The sequence below is a fragment of the Vespula vulgaris genome, chromosome 13 (genome assembly GCF_905475345.1).
Source record: "Vespula vulgaris chromosome 13, iyVesVulg1.1, whole genome shotgun sequence".
Lineage (NCBI taxonomy): Eukaryota > Metazoa > Arthropoda > Insecta > Hymenoptera > Vespidae > Vespula > Vespula vulgaris.
In genome coordinates this window covers 2218561-2236006 of record NC_066598.1, presented here as the reverse complement: position 1 = coordinate 2236006, position 17446 = coordinate 2218561, and the positions used below count along the sequence as shown (strand labels likewise).

Genomic DNA, 17446 nt, shown 5'->3' with positions numbered 1-17446 from the left:
ATAAGAATGGTACCTGTTGCAAATTTAAATAATGAAAAACGAGTAATACCATATTAAATATATTCTGCTCTGTTCTATAAGTCCTTGATTCTTTCCAGATATTAAATAATAATATCTTCGAAAGGACGAGATCGATATTATTAATGCTTTTGCTACTTTGAACCTGAATGGCTTAAGTTAGTAAATTAAGGGAACAGTGCAATATCATGGATCGTGTATACATATCTTTCGTAAATACATTTTTTAAATATATTACCGCATTATTTCATTGTCAAGCAGAAGTTATATATGTATGTGTGTGCGTGCGTGTACATATATATACATACATACATATATATCGCATATATATATATACAAACACACAATATACATATGACTTGTGCTATATTTATAAAAAAATATTTAACAAGATGTCAGACATCTTGTAATATTAGTATTTCTTAAGTATCTTTGATAAATTCTTCATCCATTTTTTGAAATTTGTCCTTGTATTCCGTTGGAACATCTACCTCTTTTATATTATCCAAACCTATTTCTTCTTCAGTTCTGGTAAAAAAAAAATGTCATAATTATAATGTCTAAAACGGAAGAAGAAAAATTATACAAATAATACAAAAGATACCTAATTAAAATGTCAACAACATTTTCACAGGCAAGGAGGACTTCCTTGCATTTCTCTGATTTGTGCAGTTCTCTTAAGATAATGTAAGTATTTTTGTCTCTTAAAATTTCTCTACCTTTTTTTGTAGCGCACAATTGCTCTAAAGCTTCTAATAACATTATCCTAAAATAATTCAAAAAATTTCGAAGTATGTTCACATGTATATTTCAGGTTATCAGAGATATAATTATACCTAATATCTGGATCTGATTCTCGTTCCTTTGTTTCTGGTAAGTATTGCAGATCAAGTGGTAACTTCTCATTTTCTATATCATCAAATTCTTCTGGTCCAGCAAGAGGTAATAATAAATACGACAAAATATCTACATCCTCGCTTAACAACCACTCATGATGCTCTACATCAAAGCAACAATTTTTTAAAGTTCCAATAATACCACCTCTCCTTACTATGCTATCTGTATACTCTGTGAAAGGAAGGAGACGCTGGATAACATTGCGAGTCCTATCCATTATATATCTAGATAATAATATAAAAATACTGTAGAATTATGAAAAATGAAAAAATATATATATATCTGATTACATTTAACATACCTCCTTACAGAAGGAGATTGAGTAAGATTACTAAATACAGGCCCTAAATAATGCAAATTAGCTCCTGTAACATTATATTTCTTTGCAGTAAATGCTGTTATAATAGAGTCCCATGTACAACAACTTTCTTCAATAAGTGTTATTACTCTGTCTACTAAATATCTAGGTCTTGTCATATTGGAAAGTATCATACAACATGGGTCTGCTAATATACTATTTTTATCCATTATACGACTGGATAAAAATAATAATTTTAAATATTATACAATAAAAGGTACATTAATAAACTATTTACTAATATCTATACCTAATACAAACTTGTACTAAATTAAAACTATATTTTTGTTCCTTTTCTTGTCGCATAGATTCAGAGATCGTTAAGAAGGCATTAGCTCCAGCTTCATCCGCACTTATGTTTATAGCTGACAACGCTGCATCTTTTGCTATTGCCATTGAATCATCTTGCATAAGTATGACAAGTTGTTTTAATATATCTAAAGAACCAAATAAGAGCTCACGACCCTCCTTACTGCCTGTGATATCTATATTTCAAATTATAAATCAATGTACGATAAACATAACCTATGTGTTCTACGATTCTAATAAAATTAATTTTTGAAGAAAGCGATAATACATACTTAGTACATTTTGCAATGCAACAGCTTTTAGATCTAATCGCGTACTTTCGGTTAGAAAATTAGCTATTTCTTTTAACACTTCCATACTTACAACTTTACTCGACAAACGCACTCAAAATTATTATTACTAACTGTACGATATGCTAGAGTTTTTCGATAGAAGCGCCATCTATAGGCGGAATAGTGAATTAATTAGAACTAAACTGGAATAAATTAAACCTCGATATTTGAATCGATTAAAATCGTAATTTATTCCACTAAATTCAAATATTCCATTTATAATTTATATTTTCTATACCTGTCATTAGTCACATATTTTAGGAATGGAGTATGATGAATAACCTTAAACTACTTGCGCAATTGAGTCGTATTTTTGAAATAAAATCATACGTCGTTACATTACACAATATTTTCATTTTATATTCAAAAAAATGTTCATTTTCAAGAAATCAAACAAAATATTTCTCATCGTCTGTAATCGACCCCGCATTTGAAAACTTAGAAACAAAAATCATACTTACTGAGCTTCCAATACTTGTTAGAAAATGATAAAAAATTACATATAACAGTATAATATTTAATTGTTTTAATACTTGAAATAGGTTAAAACTGATACCTTTGTCCAATGAAATATTAAAATAGTCCATAAAAAGTAACATTTACAGCGATAAAAATTCAGTAGATAATAATGTTTCACAAATGAGAAATTGTATCTAACTTCATTACTAACGTCTGCGCAAACTCAAAAATTGTGCGGGAAAATGATCATTATTTTCCAAAGAATTTACAGACGATTTTTCGAAATTTGTACGAATTAAATATTATAAAAAATTTTTTTTAATATTTGTTATATGATAACATTAAAAAATCAACAATAATACGCTTATTAAATATACAACTATGATTTAGCGGGAAATTGTGATATCCTGATTGGTAACTGTACTCTGAGCGGTAAAGTAATAACGTTTCAACCAATCACAATTTTAGGTAGCATCATTTTTTAATATTACTGAAGCTAAGATTATATACGAAGGTATCCGGTTGGATTATTCAGTCTTCTACGAAAATCTTTGAAGAAACTTTCCTCTAAATTAAAACAACGTAAAAAATGCCACTTCAATTATCAACCAAGGAAAATATTCGTAAACGCGTAGAAGACATTACTTTAAAAGAAAAAGTAAGTTTGTAAACAATATAAAAATATTATCAATATATATATTTATAAAAAAAATCATATTTAGATCATTTTAACGAGACATTTCACATTGTAACATTGAATTTTATTCCAATTATTCGATTCATTCATTTAATCATCGCCATTAACATTTGTGAACCAATATTGTTATTAAAGAAACCAATAAAAATTGTTGTCCTCACAAAATTCAATTCAATTCGTTTTTCGATTTATTCTGAAAATTTTATTTTCCAACATTTTTCTATTATAAATTTATCGTTTTTCTGTCTATTTACTTATATATAATTATATATGCATAATAAAATTAATATGTAAAAATAGTATAAAAAGAAAATATTAGATATTATATTGCAATATTACCTTCAGATATTTATTGAACATATATAATTAATGCGTATATGTTCACACATCATATAATATATAACTTTTTATAATTAATCTACTGTACATATATAATATATAAATTCTAGTATTAATATATATTGTTTAAAAGTATTGTGATTAAATAACTATGAATGATGAAGTTTTCTGGTTACTAAGTACATTATTAAAATTTTACTAACCTCCACATTATTATATAGACAATTTTCTTATCATATTAAAATCAAGAATTAAAATCAAGAATTCAAAATGAATTATAAAATATAAGTTATAAATTTACAACATCAAAGTTAATTCATTTAATCAGTTGTATATCGTCGTATGTATTATATTATAGGTTATGTTTTACTAAGTTAGATACTGTGTTCTTATGAAAAATATACAGAATTTATATATATATTATATATATACGCACACACACACACATATATAAGCAATATATTTAATTTGTTATATTTAAACATTTTTATCAGTACATTAAAGATTTTGAAGGATTTCTAATAGCACAATGTTTAAATGTAAAATATGTAATAATCTATTACTTTGTAATTATTCTTAAACTACATTAGTCATGTCATCTATTATATTTTGCACATTATTGTGCAATAAGATTGTTTTTAACCAAATATTATAATTTTTCATGATGTCATTAATAAAGGTAATGATAAAAATATAAAATTAATATTTTCTTATTAAGTTATATATGATCATTTGTATATTGATTTATTATAAATGAAAATATTCATAATATTATTAAACTTCCTAGAGATTTAACATGTTATCAATATAATTTCAGACATCACCCAAGAAGTTATGTGTTAGTCCACCAGTTTTCCAGGAAAATAATCTAAAAAATGGAGTTGGAGTAAGGAAATTATTTTTATTAACCTATTTTTGTAGAAATCTACATATATATAAATAGTTTTTTTTGTTTTTTGTATATATTTAAATTACATACATACAATTAATTTCTTTTAGATTAATCAAACGAAGGCCATACAAAAAATTCAGCTGAAAGATACTGAATTTAATCCAGAATTAGAACCATTGTTGAAAGAAAATCCACGTAGATTTGTTATATTTCCCATACAATGGGCTGATATTTGGCAAATGTATAAAAAAGCAGAAGCGTCATTCTGGACTGTTGAAGAAGTTGATCTTACTAGGGTATTTATATTTTTAATTCTTTATTTTATTTATATTTTTCTTTTTTGTGAAATCAATAACTCAAACATATTTAAATCATCATTCTATAGGACATTGCTGACTGGAAAACTCTAAATAGCAATGAAAGGCATTTCATAACTCATGTCTTAGCTTTCTTTGCTGCTTCTGATGGAATTGTAAATGAAAATCTCGTAGAACGTTTTAGTCAAGAAGTTCAAGTTACAGAGGCACGTTGTTTCTATGGATTTCAAGTAGCTATGGAGAATGTTCATTCAGAAATGTATTCATTATTAATTGATACATATATCATGGATCCTAAAGAAAGGTAAAAATAGATCAAATGTTAGCAATAATATATTTCTATTCCATATGTGGACTAAAGTTTAACTTTTTACAGAGATTTCTTATTTAATGCTATTGAAACTCTTCCATGTGTTGCCAAAAAAGCAAACTGGGCATTGAATTGGATCAATCATGAGAGTGCAACATTTCCAGAACGTGTAGTTGCATTTGCTGCAGTTGAGGGAATATTTTTCAGTGGAAGTTTTGCAGCCATTTTCTGGTTAAAAAAGAGAGGCTTAATGCCAGGTCTAACCTTTAGTAATGAATTAATATCTAGAGATGAGGTTGGTATTAAAAAATATTCTAATTTACTAAATAATGTAAATGCGAAGATATATTTCCTAACATTATATTGTTGCACAGGGATTACATTGTGACTTTGCATGCTTAATGTTCAAACATATTGTACAAAAACCTTCCTGTGAACGAGTAACTTCCATTATAAAGGATGCAGTAGAAATTGAACAGGAATTTTTAACAAAGGCACTACCAGTTGAAATGATTGGCATGAATTGTACACTTATGTGTGAATATATAGAATTTGTTGCAGACAGATTACTTGTTGAACTTGGTTGCCAAAAGGTATACAATAATCAAAAAAAATATTTCTTCACTTTTTTTATCTTTCTGTTCAAATTATACAGAAAAAAAAAATTAATTAAATTTTTTTAGGTTTATATGTCTAAGAATCCATTTGATTTTATGGAACAAATTTCGTTAGAAGGTAAAACGAACTTCTTTGAAAAGAAGGTTGGAGAATATCAAAAGTTTGGAGTTATGCAAGAAAAGGTTGAATCACATTTTACAGTTAATGCTGACTTTTGATATAGTAACATTGTCGTACTTAAAACAAGATGAATCTTATTAAGATAGAAAACGTGATCTTTGATCCTAGAGACTATAAAACAATATTATAATTAATTTTTCTACATATTTTTTACCAAGTAAAGAATATCAAAAAATCTGTGAAATATCAATGATGACTTATTTAGAATTTCTTTTGTTATTGTCTACTTTATCATTTTATTCTTTGACAAAAATATATTTATCAACATGAAAATTAACATACAAATATTTTTTGGATAAATATGAAATATTAAACATTAGAACAAAATTTCTTCACGTTTTGTATCAGTTCATTGTATCACTGACAAGTTCATCTTGAGTACAAATTTAATGATAAAATATTATTTTTCCTTGTGAAAAAATAATATACCACGAAATTGTAAAAATTAATCTATTTATATTTGAAACTTAAAATATTTATCTTCCGAATGATTGAAATTTTCTGAAGAAATGTTACCAGTATCTTGTGTATATATCTTGTATGTATGTATATAATCTACAATAAAATAAAAAATAAAATGAATTATATAATAAAGTAATAATTATTAATTTTAATATTAAAGGTTAAAGATGCGTCTATACATTCATATATATATATATTATAAAAATTTATTATATGTATATTATTGGAAGACCCATTGATACAAAATTGTATTTATATATGAATATTTTTCACAAATTAAAATATTACAAACTTAATTAAAATATGAAGAAATTAAAAATTATTAACAAATCTGTTTTTTTGGAATGCATGATTAACTTGCATATTATAATGTTATGAATTTTTTATTTGGGTTTGAAACCGTTTTTTAATTGTTCAAGATACTCTCGACGACAACTCATATTATCAGCTGGTCTATTATAAGGTGTCCATACAGGTTTTCCTATAAAATATCTTTTAGCTTGTATATAATCCTAAACAAAAAACAAATTGATATATTTCAGATAAAATGATGATTACATTATAATTCTATTTCTTCTTAAAGGAGAATTAACTTACTTTAGTATCTAAAGTAAATCTATGATATATACCACTGGGAATAATAATCATATCTCCTGGCTTGACTTCAATACGAATCCATTGATCATCTTTATCTCTCACATCAAAATAACCAGATCCATCCAGAACCAAACGTATTTCTTCTTCGTTATGAAGATGTTCAGTAAAAAAATTCTTTAACTGATATTTTAATAATTAGCAAAAAGATCTTACATAAAAGAATAAAAGATTTATGTTTATTTGATTTTACCTTTTCTTCGTAATTAGCTAAACATTCTTTGGAGCATGTTATTTCATCTTCATAAGTATATCCACGCTTTTTTTTCAATTCTGTTAGTGTTGGATCACTTAAGTAATGCTCGTGATTTATCTACGAATAGTTATATATATATATATATTCATATATATACGTACATATATATATAACAAACCAAAAACAATAATTATTACTTGATTATTTATAATATATAATATTAAATACGATAAAATAAAAGCAAGGATCAATATTGCGTAGCATTTATCTATAAGATATGTTATATATTACTTAACCTTAAAATATTCGACACCACTAATTGCATACAAATCCGCCATTGACAAAAGTTCCGATGATTCCTTTCGGTGTTCCAATCTTTGATCAATATCACTGTCGTCCATGTACCATGCGCGAACCATACTTATAGGGTAAAAGTAAAACCGTTTCGTCGAGTCGAACGTTCTACGCGTAAATGACGATATAAATTAAATGTGATAGTTCGCTATTAGTTGCTATTACATAACCTAACGATTGCCATTATCAATATAATCTACTTTGCCGGTAGACAACGTGACGTAAGTATAATCAAGGTTTTATGAATTTAAAGAGACATGTATATACTAACGATGTAGTTATACATTTAACTTAATTTTATATTTTTTCATATATTAGTTTACATTATTCTCTTAACAATCCAAGTAATATGGATGATCTACAAAGAAAAATTCAAATGTACCTTATGAAAGAAAATCAAGAGGATGGGGAATTAACATTTCTTACAGCTCGTACGACCATAGAGAATACGACTAAAATTAATAATTTGTGCAAATCAATATCAGAAATTATTCTTGCATCTGATCTTGTATTTGAAGGCACCGAATTAATGCTAAATCCAAAATGTGTAACTGCATTTAAGTACTTAATGTTAAACACAAATTTCACAGTACAAAAACGTCTAGCAGAAGATATGGCACATGGACATTTAGTTGACATGTGTCCAACTTTGTCATCATATTTGTTTATACAAATTATCTGGAAATTGGAATATGAAGATATTTTGCTTGAATCTATTCTTCATTTACCATTAGATTTGTGTATTGAAATAATTGATATCACCAAAAGAACTGTTGAAGAACTTGAATTCGATCGTGCAGTAAATATCATATTTCAATTAATAACAAATATTTATAAGAAATTCATCTTGATTGCAAACAATGGTAGTCAATCATCAAATATCATACAGAATATTAATAGTATGACTGCATATTTTCAAGAATTACTATTATTACTGGACAATGAGAAGATTATTCGTATGAAGAAAATTCCAGTTCTAAAGAAATATCAAAGATATGGCTTATTACTAAGAAGAATTATAAAAATAGTCAAGGATTGCCTGGAAAACATCAGACATAATTTTAAAGTATCCGAGGATACTGAGAAAATATATAAAATCACATTTGGAAGAGAATCTATAGAGAGATGTGATGATTTAATTATGACACAGACTATAGATACAATACATCAAGATTTAATAAATTTACTTTTAAAGAAAATCAAAGAGATAGACTGCAACATATATCTAGGATGGGCAGAATTAGATGATACAGAAAATCCAACAATAACATTGCAAAAAGCCGTTGGAAACGAATGTTACTATTTGGTTGAATTTTTTAAAGCCAATAAGGAGTTAGCAGAAAACGAACATTTGATAGAATGCTTGCAACAATTATCCTCTAAACCGATTTCTGAAGAGATTAATTCTGTTTTAACTTTGGAAGAATTACGTTATGGCACGATACAAGGTAAACAAGAATGCATTAAGGAATTGATCAGTCGTTACAAAGAATGGGATGAAACTATACTGAATAGCATAGAGATCAAAGAAATGTGGAAAAAATCATTGTTGGACAAACATGATTGTTTAAATTTACTGGAGTACCTCACATTTGTGCTTATGCAGGCAGATAACGAAGACTCTCAACAACGTGTTTACACATTTGTTACAGAAATACTGATTGAGCAAAATTTGCAATCCATTTACTCAATTATAGTAGAATATATAACTAAACACGATGGTAGAAATTGTTTAGAATCTTTATACACAGAAGAAACCTTTAAAGATTTTATCACAAAACATACGAATATGAAGTCATTAAAAACATTGAAAATTATTCTAATGTTTCTTTTAAAAAGCCCAAAAAGAGTCCTAGGAATTATTTTAAGAATAACCATTGGTTATCCCGAATATGAAAACATTATGATATCAGCTCAGGATTTCTTACTTTTATCGCCAATAATGAGCATACGAGAGGACTCCAATGAAACTTTTTTGATCAGTACATTAAAAACAATATGTTCGGAGAATGTAGAATGGAATATAAAAAAATTCAAAGATCTATTATTTCTCATAGTCGATAATAAGATATTGACGATAGAAGACGTAATAAACAATATTCTGGTGTGTTACTTAAAAGAAAACGTAAGTTCATTACGTAACACACATTGTATTCTTACTTGTACTACGAAAATATTAGACGATATGCACGATCAGTGGCTATGGCATCATTTTCTTGATGGATCAATAACAGAAATAAACGCACAAAACTTACTTGTCCCTCTTGCACAAATGATGTCATCAACGAGGAAACGAACGGACGTATCAAATTATTTGATTAATGACGTGATCAAAGAAATAAATTCTATAACTTATCACATTTTGATATATTATACGGATGATCTCAATGGATCAGTAATCAAACCTATTATAGAGGATTTAGAATGTATCTTAGAACCGATAGAAAAGATACATTTTGCATCGCTTTGGCCACCGTCATATAATAACTTTGATCTATCAGATAACATCCACGATTATGAAAGACGTTGTTTCTTTATTTTAAATATGATCAAAGACGATCCAACGATATCAAAAAAATTAAAAAAATTCTTTTCGAACTTCTATCTCCTTCAAGAAGATTTCTTATATCATATGATTCTACATTCGACTAGTATTGAATATTTGACATTAGCTAAGAAGTACACGGAAGGAAATACATGGGAAACTTTCAAAAAGACTGCAAGCGATTCCTACAACAATCTTTTATGTCTCACTATGGAAGCCTGTTGTTTCAGCTTGGAATATCCTTCGCTATTACCCAAACATTCCTTTACCTTTCTATTGAACAATTCTATTAAATTCCTAAAAAGTTTTTTTAATTCTAAACAATGTTACTATACTAATATCCCGAAGTTTTATGAATACATTATTGAAAATTTTCATTTGCTCGATGAAACTATAAAACGTTGTTGTTCTCCATCCTATTCATTATTATTTACGAATCTTTTCACAAATATAAAAATTACCAATAACATCAACGAAAATAAAATTCAAATGAAAGAATTATTGGATTCGCTCGAACGTTTTACCAATCAGTGCACGGAATTCAATGAGTCACATGACCAAGCGAATTTTCAAACTGTACATTCCACGAAAATGTCAAGATATCGTCTGGTTTATTTATTTATTTCGGCGTGTATTAAAGTACCAGCGTCAAAAGCTTACGAGTGTATCGACATAATAAATAATTTCTTAGCTTCCATGTAATCTCATCTCGTTCGCTTTTATCTCTTTCTATTGTCTGAATATATATTATATATATATAATGATATACGTTCTTTTGTGCAGAATAAAAAATATTTACATGAAGATTATTCGAGGATATAAATAATCACTTCGCGATTATTATTATCGTTATTTATATATATTGTATGTGTGTGTGTCTGAGCGTGAAATGTATAAGGTTAGTTTTCATTTTTTTTTTTAAATTCGACACATTGGTGGTTTTGTTAAAAAAAATCAAGATTAAAATTGCAATATAATTTGTTTTCATTCCATATTATATTTGTGCGATATTGCCAAATGCCATTACAATGGTTAGTAATAAAAACATGTGAAAAAATTGCGTACAAAGGAAAAAAATGTGCACTAATCACACAGAGATATAAAAAATTGATCAAATGGGTAGCACTTCTCGAAGGCGATTTCATATACGTATATGTGTGGTGTGTATCTATATATATTCACTCTCTTATTTTTTCGTGGAATTATGTATGTGTTATTCGTATTTCAATCCAATCTTTATAAACGTGTCATAATATATATACGTACATACACGTATTATAATCATTCCATGTCGTGATATTTAATGACGAACATATTGCTTGCACAATTCTATAATGACTAGATAGTTATGCTGGTAAATTAATGTATGTGTGTATGTATGATCTCAACGTTGCTTCGAGTAAAAAATAATTACTTCAAGAAAAAATTCAGGATGATTATTTATAAAAAAAGAAAAAATAAAAATCACAAAGAAATTGCTATATGTATTAAAAAAAATATATGTATGTGTGTTAAAAAAAAATATATGTATATGTATTAAAAAAAAATGTGTATATGTATTTAAAAAAAATTGAAAAGATGGAAAAAATTGAGAAGTAGGGGACGGAAAGTGGGGTAGAAAGAAAGGAAAACGATACTGTGAAAAAAATAGAATGACATAAGTATACTCAACTATATAAAAACATAACCTTATAAGAAGAAGTTGTTTTTACACACTTTTGCTATCTCCTCTTTTTTTTTCTTTTTTTAAATATATCTTCCATTTGTTTTTTCTTTTTTTTTTTTTTTTTTTTTTTTACCAGCAAGTCAAGCTATGTTTTCTCTTATTATCTTTTTCTTTCTATAGAGAATCTTTTTTTTTCTTTTCTTTTTTAATATGTTCGCATTATTATATCTATCATATATCGCCATCTTTTTTCTGGACCACCCATATGATCTTTTTTCTTTTTTTTTTCTTTTTCTTTTCTTCTGGTATCAAAGATAAAACGTTTCCTTCGACATGTGTGACGTTATCAATCTTCGTCACCGTCGAAGAAGAAAAATTTCAGCTTTAGCTCCTACCCCCGACTCCCCTTTCTCTATAAATATGAGATGCACATTTTTTTACTGGTATGCTATAATATCCACCTGTCATCATCATCTTTTCAAATGTCAAAGAGATAATCGGTACCCTTCTCAATTATATATGTATATATATATATATATATACATACACATACATATATATATATACATATACATATATATATTTTTCTTATATTTAATTAATTAATTAATATATATATGTGTGTGTATATATATATATACATATATAATTCTAACGCTATTTTGATATATTTACAGATTTTCCTCCATTTTTCTTCTTCTTTTTTCTTGTTTTTCTTCTTCTTTTTTCTTCTTTTTCTTCTCCTTTTCCTCCTCTTCTTCCTTCACATTGTAAAAAATATATAACGCATTTCGTACATACTCAATATCATACGCACAGGTAGTACTGAAAGGCCGACATATATTCTAAATTTGTCGTGTTTCTCTCTCTTCTCCATTTTCTTTTTTTTTCTTCTTTCCTTTCGTTATTAATCTTTTTCTTTTTTTTTTTTATTTTATTAATTCTTTTTTTATTAATCTTTTTCTATCCAATTGATGTGACCCAGTTTGCGTAAGAAATGTGTGTATGTTTGTGTCTGTATACATATATATATATATATATGTATAATATATATATATATATATATTTAAATATTAATTATATGCACATTACTCACAAAATGTATGTTTTTTATGTTTCTGTTTGTCTGTCCGTGTTTTCCAATATGATTTAATTTTTCGTTTACATAGAGAGGTTAAAACAAATTCGTTTTTTTCAGTCGTAAAAAAAGAAAAAAGAAATAAATAATAATAGTAGTAATAGTAATAATAATAATAATAATAGTAATAATAATAATAATAATATAATAATAATAACAATAATAATAGTAGTAATAACAATAATAGTAATAATAATAATAATAATAATAATAATAATAATAATAATATTCAAAGGAACAAATTCTGGTCCTTAAATATATATATATGATATGCTGAATCTGATTTTTAAAAAACTACACTCATTTCATTTTCATTCGCATCGACATCCAAAATCAGTTTTCAAAAACAACAATTTTAAAGAATTTTTGTTTTCTTTTTTATTTCTTTTTTTCCTTTATTTATTTTATTTTTCATTTTTATGGTGTCTTTTATTTTTTGTAATATCAATAAAAGTTAATCATAATGTTGTTTCTTATCGGAACACTCTTTTTCTCTTTATTATTAGAAAAATATTATGCAATTTTGAGCTAGACGAGCATATTGTTACAATATGAGAAGATTTTAGGAATAGAAAAGACCTCGTACAAATATATATATGAATAGAAAAATTTCGTATATATGATGTGATGAAGAACGTATGTATATACATACTTGAGAAGCTATATGTCAGACGATATGCTCGCCTTCTTATATGTGTGTGATCTGTAGAATTTGAGATTAAGAAAAAAAATAATGGATAATAAAAATAATAAAATAAAAAATATATATATAAAGAAATAACTATATCAATTATGCTTCAATGAGATTTCTTTTCAACCATCAAAATAAATTCTCAATGACAATCATGTCAATTTATTTTTTTTCTCAATTAAAAAATAAGCAATATCTGTATATCTACAAGATCACAACAGGATTATAAAAATTTCTAAGTGATAAAAAATAGTTGTGTGTCTTCAGCACTCTCTCTCTCTCTCTCTCTCTCTCTCTCTCTCTCTCTCTCTCTCTCTCTCTCTCTCTCTCTCTCTCTCTCTCTCTCTCTCTCTCTTTTCTTGTCTTTCTCTCTTTTTCATTTTTTTTGTTTCTTTTTTTGTTTGAGTTGAAAAAAATATGTTGGAAAAAAAAAAATTAATTAAACGGATGGCTGCGTTAACAAGTTGCCAAAAAGTCGGTCTCTGTATATCTTTTCTATTTTTTTTCTTCCTTTTTTTAATTTTAATATGGCCTTTACAAAAATCAGATTAGTATTCTTTAGCATAGTTTAGCCGGAGACATGTTAGCACCATTTCTCAACCATGGTGTATTTTTTCTATTAAAAGTACATACACCATCACAACAACAGCTTTGTCTGTATTTCAATAAACATTATTAATGATACCTTCTTTTCTCCCATGGTATTATTATTATTATTATTATTATCATCATTATCATTATTATCATTATCATTATCATTATTACTAACACTCATCGGACTGTTTCTAACTATACCAATTCATAAAAATTACTATACATCAGTTCGATCATCGTTTAATTATTATTATTATTATTATTATTATTATTATTATTATTATTATTATTATTATTATTATTATTATTATATTATTTTCTGTTTTTCTTCTTTTTCATTATGAAGTTTTTGGTAAATTCAATATATTGAAAGGAGAAATGTATATCGCGCGTATACTTGTTTGTCATTTTCTTTTTTTCTTCTATTCTCCCTCTTTCTTTTTTTAACGGCACAGTCAATCCCAGAAATATGTATTCTCATGAAGAAGTATGATACTATACAAATTATAAATACATTTTTTTTTTTAACAATAAGATAACTTCAAATTATTTGGTTAAGATTAGAAAGAAAGACTATAATAATCGATGATTCTTCAAAAATTATTAATGGCTATTTCTTTATGATAGAACGTATTTTAAATAATATTAATAATAATAATAATAATAACAATGATATAATAACTAATTAATTAATTAATAATAATAGATCGAGTCTATGTAATGACTGTAATGGTATTAAAGCGATATTTAACATCGTATTATATGATTTTGATCACACGAGAAAATTACACACGATCTACTGCTACGTATAGGGAGAACTGCTCTTTTTCTTCTTTACACTCATCGATATCTCTCTCTCTCTCTCTCTCTCTCTCTCTCTCTCTATCTCTCTCTCTCTCTCTCTCTCTCTCTCTCTCTCTCTCTTTATATATTTCCTTTGACTCATTTGACGATGTAGAATTGCGCCAGGAGATACTGCGTTTGTATAAAGCAACGGACACTTTGGACATCGTTACAAGTACTACATATTGGATATAATCGTTGGGATCAATGTGTCTCTGCAATCTTTGCATAATCATGAATTTAAATTCTTTGTTTCTTTTTTTTCTTTCCGAATTTAATAATATAAAATGATATAATGATAAGATCATTTTTTCTTGAATTAAAATGATATAAAAGTCAGAAATGGCAAAATTTAATTCGAAAAAGATTAATATATCGCAGTTTTGTCGCCATCGCGTTTTACTCAAGCCACCAACGATTTTTCATTTATTGCAAGCGATATGCAAGAAAGATCTCAACATAATTATATAAAGTACGAGTAGAAAGTAAAAGTAGAAGAATATCATAGAAGAAAGATCGCATTTGATAATTATGGATATTTAGCAAAACACTGAAACCTCAAACGCAATTTTTCAATATCCATTTACGATGTTCTTCTTATTTGCTTCATTTCTATAAAATATTTCTTTAGAACTAGTGTACTGTACAACTAATACGAAAGCCACTAAAATAAGTCGTATATAATTTCTTTTACACGACATATCCTTTAAAGAGGCCTCCGACACTTAAGCATAGGTAACATACTATTGACGCAAATCATTGCACAAAACTTGTCCAAGATCAACATCTTGGTCCTGCGTACAAACCAAAATCGTTAATGACTTCTACAGATCTCTTCTCCCTCGATGATGCTTATAAAAACTTATAAATTGTTAAAACCTCTTATCCGTTTAATGTATCTTACGAAGGTCACTCCAAATTTTCTTCACAAGAGAAAAAGCACGACTGTCGTCGTAAGGACAGTCAACCATCACAGTGACTTTCTTTAAAAAAGAAAAAAAAAAAAAGAAAAAAAAAGAAAAAACGCAAGCTACTCTTACGTTCTCCGATTCCAAATGAATTAAGATCGACCAGCATACGACGAACAATGTTCAAAGACAGTATTAACATCGAGTTTGGTTTAACAAACGCAGGCCAGTTGAAATGTTGCTCTTGGCTTTATCCATGTTCGTCACTTTGGAATATTGGTCCGTTACCAAAGAAATTCGCCCCCTTTTCTATGCTCCCTTACATGTACCATTATATATTACAATAATATTACATATAATACTATCCATGTATATTAAAATATCCGTTTGATGGTCGCCAAAAACGGCAGACCTTGATCCTCCGATAGAAAAAGAACTGAACTAGCATATATAGTCCTTAACGTTGGCTTTCAAAAATTCTCAGTACAATCACAAATTAGTCTCGAAGGTTGGCGAATTCGTCGCATGGCTTGGCTGAGTTCTAAGAGAAAAAATAATGAAATTATGAAAGAGGAAAAAAGAAAAGAGAAAGAAAGGAGAGAGAGAGGAAAAGAAATTTTGTGATTAGAAAAAAGTATCCAATGGGCAGCTGCAAGTTCTTAAAGTTGTTTTCCAAAATTCTTGGTACAATCCAAAAGAAATTAGTTTGAAAGGATAGTCGAATGGGTCGCATAACCTGGCAGATTTGAAAGGGAAGAAAGAAACAAGAGAAAGAAGAAAAAAGAAGAAAGAAGTAAGGAAAAAGAAAAAGAAAGATAAAGATAAAGATTCGTTAGGTAGTTCGTGCCAATTAGCCAGTTTAACGTAGCTATCTATAATTATACGAATAAACGAATTGCCGGTAGAAAGAAACGTTTGATTAAGTATTAGAGGACGCTGCAGCAGCAATAGCTTTTCTTCTCTTTTTCGGGACTGAAGTTCATTTCGCGCACAATTTCAGCAAACATCTCGTTGACGTTCGTACGATTTTTAGCGGACGCCTCGACGAAAGGACAACCCCAAAGTTGTGCCAATGCATTTCCCTCGGCGGTGTCGACTTCTCGTTGATGTTCTAGGTCAAGCTTATTGGCAACAAGTAGTACGGGTACTCGTTCGGTGCCTTTGACACGAGTTATAAGCTCCTTCATCGCTTTGATATCCTGAAAGGTCTGATGATTCGTCAGACTGTAAACGACGACGAAACCCTGACCATTTTTTATATAAAGGTCGCGCATACTCGCAAATTGCTCGGTACCGGCGGTGTCGAGAATTTCGAGTACGCAAGGCGAGCTATCGACTTCGATTTCCTTGCGATAGAAATCCTCGATCGTTGGATCGTATTTCTCCATAAAGCATCCGGACACGAATTGAACGGTGAGCGCGCTCTTGCCCACCCCGCCCGAGCCGAGCACGACAACTTTAAATTCGCGCATCTCGTTGTCGTCCTCCTCGTCGTCGTCGTCGTCGTCGTCGTCGTCCTCTTCGTCGTCGTCGTCGTCGTGGTGATCGTTGGCGGTGGCTCCTCCTCGTTTCTTCCTCCTCCTCTCCGCCGCCTCCTCCGCCGCCGCCGCCGCCACCACCACCCCCTCCTCCTCCTCCGCCTCCCCCTCCTCCTCCTCCCTCGATCCTC

General features: G+C 28.3%; 5 protein-coding genes across 6 annotated transcripts; 2 read left to right on the top strand and 3 right to left on the bottom strand.

Moving 5' to 3' along the window:
* Positions 1-226: 226 nt before the first annotated feature.
* LOC127068500 (protein HGH1 homolog) lies at positions 227-2011 on the bottom strand. Its single transcript, XM_051004762.1, has 6 exons — positions 1855-2011; positions 1524-1758; positions 1217-1450; positions 855-1139; positions 623-784; positions 227-546 (listed from the first exon to the last, which is right to left on the bottom strand). The coding sequence occupies exons 1-6, from the start codon at positions 1937-1939 to the stop codon at positions 441-443; spliced, it is 1107 nt and encodes a 368-aa protein (XP_050860719.1). The 5' UTR covers positions 1940-2011; the 3' UTR covers positions 227-440.
* Positions 2012-2864: 853 nt separating this feature from the next.
* On the top strand, positions 2865-6223 carry LOC127068498 (ribonucleoside-diphosphate reductase subunit M2 B). Of its 2 annotated transcripts, none has more exons than XM_051004757.1 (7): positions 2865-3031; positions 4227-4295; positions 4409-4597; positions 4687-4922; positions 4995-5223; positions 5303-5521; positions 5612-6222. In XM_051004757.1, the coding sequence occupies exons 1-7, from the start codon at positions 2963-2965 to the stop codon at positions 5762-5764; spliced, it is 1164 nt and encodes a 387-aa protein (XP_050860714.1). In that variant the 5' UTR covers positions 2865-2962; the 3' UTR covers positions 5765-6222. The 2 variants fall into 2 exon arrangements, with proteins under 2 accessions (XP_050860714.1, XP_050860715.1); XM_051004758.1 differs by lacking the exon at positions 2865-3031 and adding an exon at positions 3861-4088 and having other exon boundaries at positions 5612-6223.
* A 151-nt stretch (positions 6224-6374) lies between these two features.
* LOC127068503 (acireductone dioxygenase) lies at positions 6375-7598 on the bottom strand. Its single transcript, XM_051004778.1, has 4 exons — positions 7335-7598; positions 7036-7155; positions 6786-6965; positions 6375-6700 (listed from the first exon to the last, which is right to left on the bottom strand). Exons 1-4 carry the CDS (start codon positions 7455-7457, stop codon positions 6572-6574), a joined length of 552 nt encoding a protein of 183 aa, XP_050860735.1. The 5' UTR covers positions 7458-7598; the 3' UTR covers positions 6375-6571.
* Positions 7466-11569, top strand: LOC127068493 (uncharacterized). Its single transcript, XM_051004742.1, has 2 exons — positions 7466-7613; positions 7711-11569. The coding sequence occupies exon 2, from the start codon at positions 7742-7744 to the stop codon at positions 10637-10639; it is 2898 nt and encodes a 965-aa protein (XP_050860699.1). The 5' UTR covers positions 7466-7613; positions 7711-7741; the 3' UTR covers positions 10640-11569.
* A 130-nt stretch (positions 11570-11699) lies between these two features.
* Positions 11700-17400, bottom strand: LOC127068504 (ras-related protein Rap-2a). The gene has a single exon (XM_051004779.1). The coding sequence runs from the start codon at positions 17247-17249 to the stop codon at positions 16704-16706; it is 546 nt and encodes a 181-aa protein (XP_050860736.1). The 5' UTR covers positions 17250-17400; the 3' UTR covers positions 11700-16703.
* Between the last annotated feature and the right edge of the window lie 46 nt (positions 17401-17446).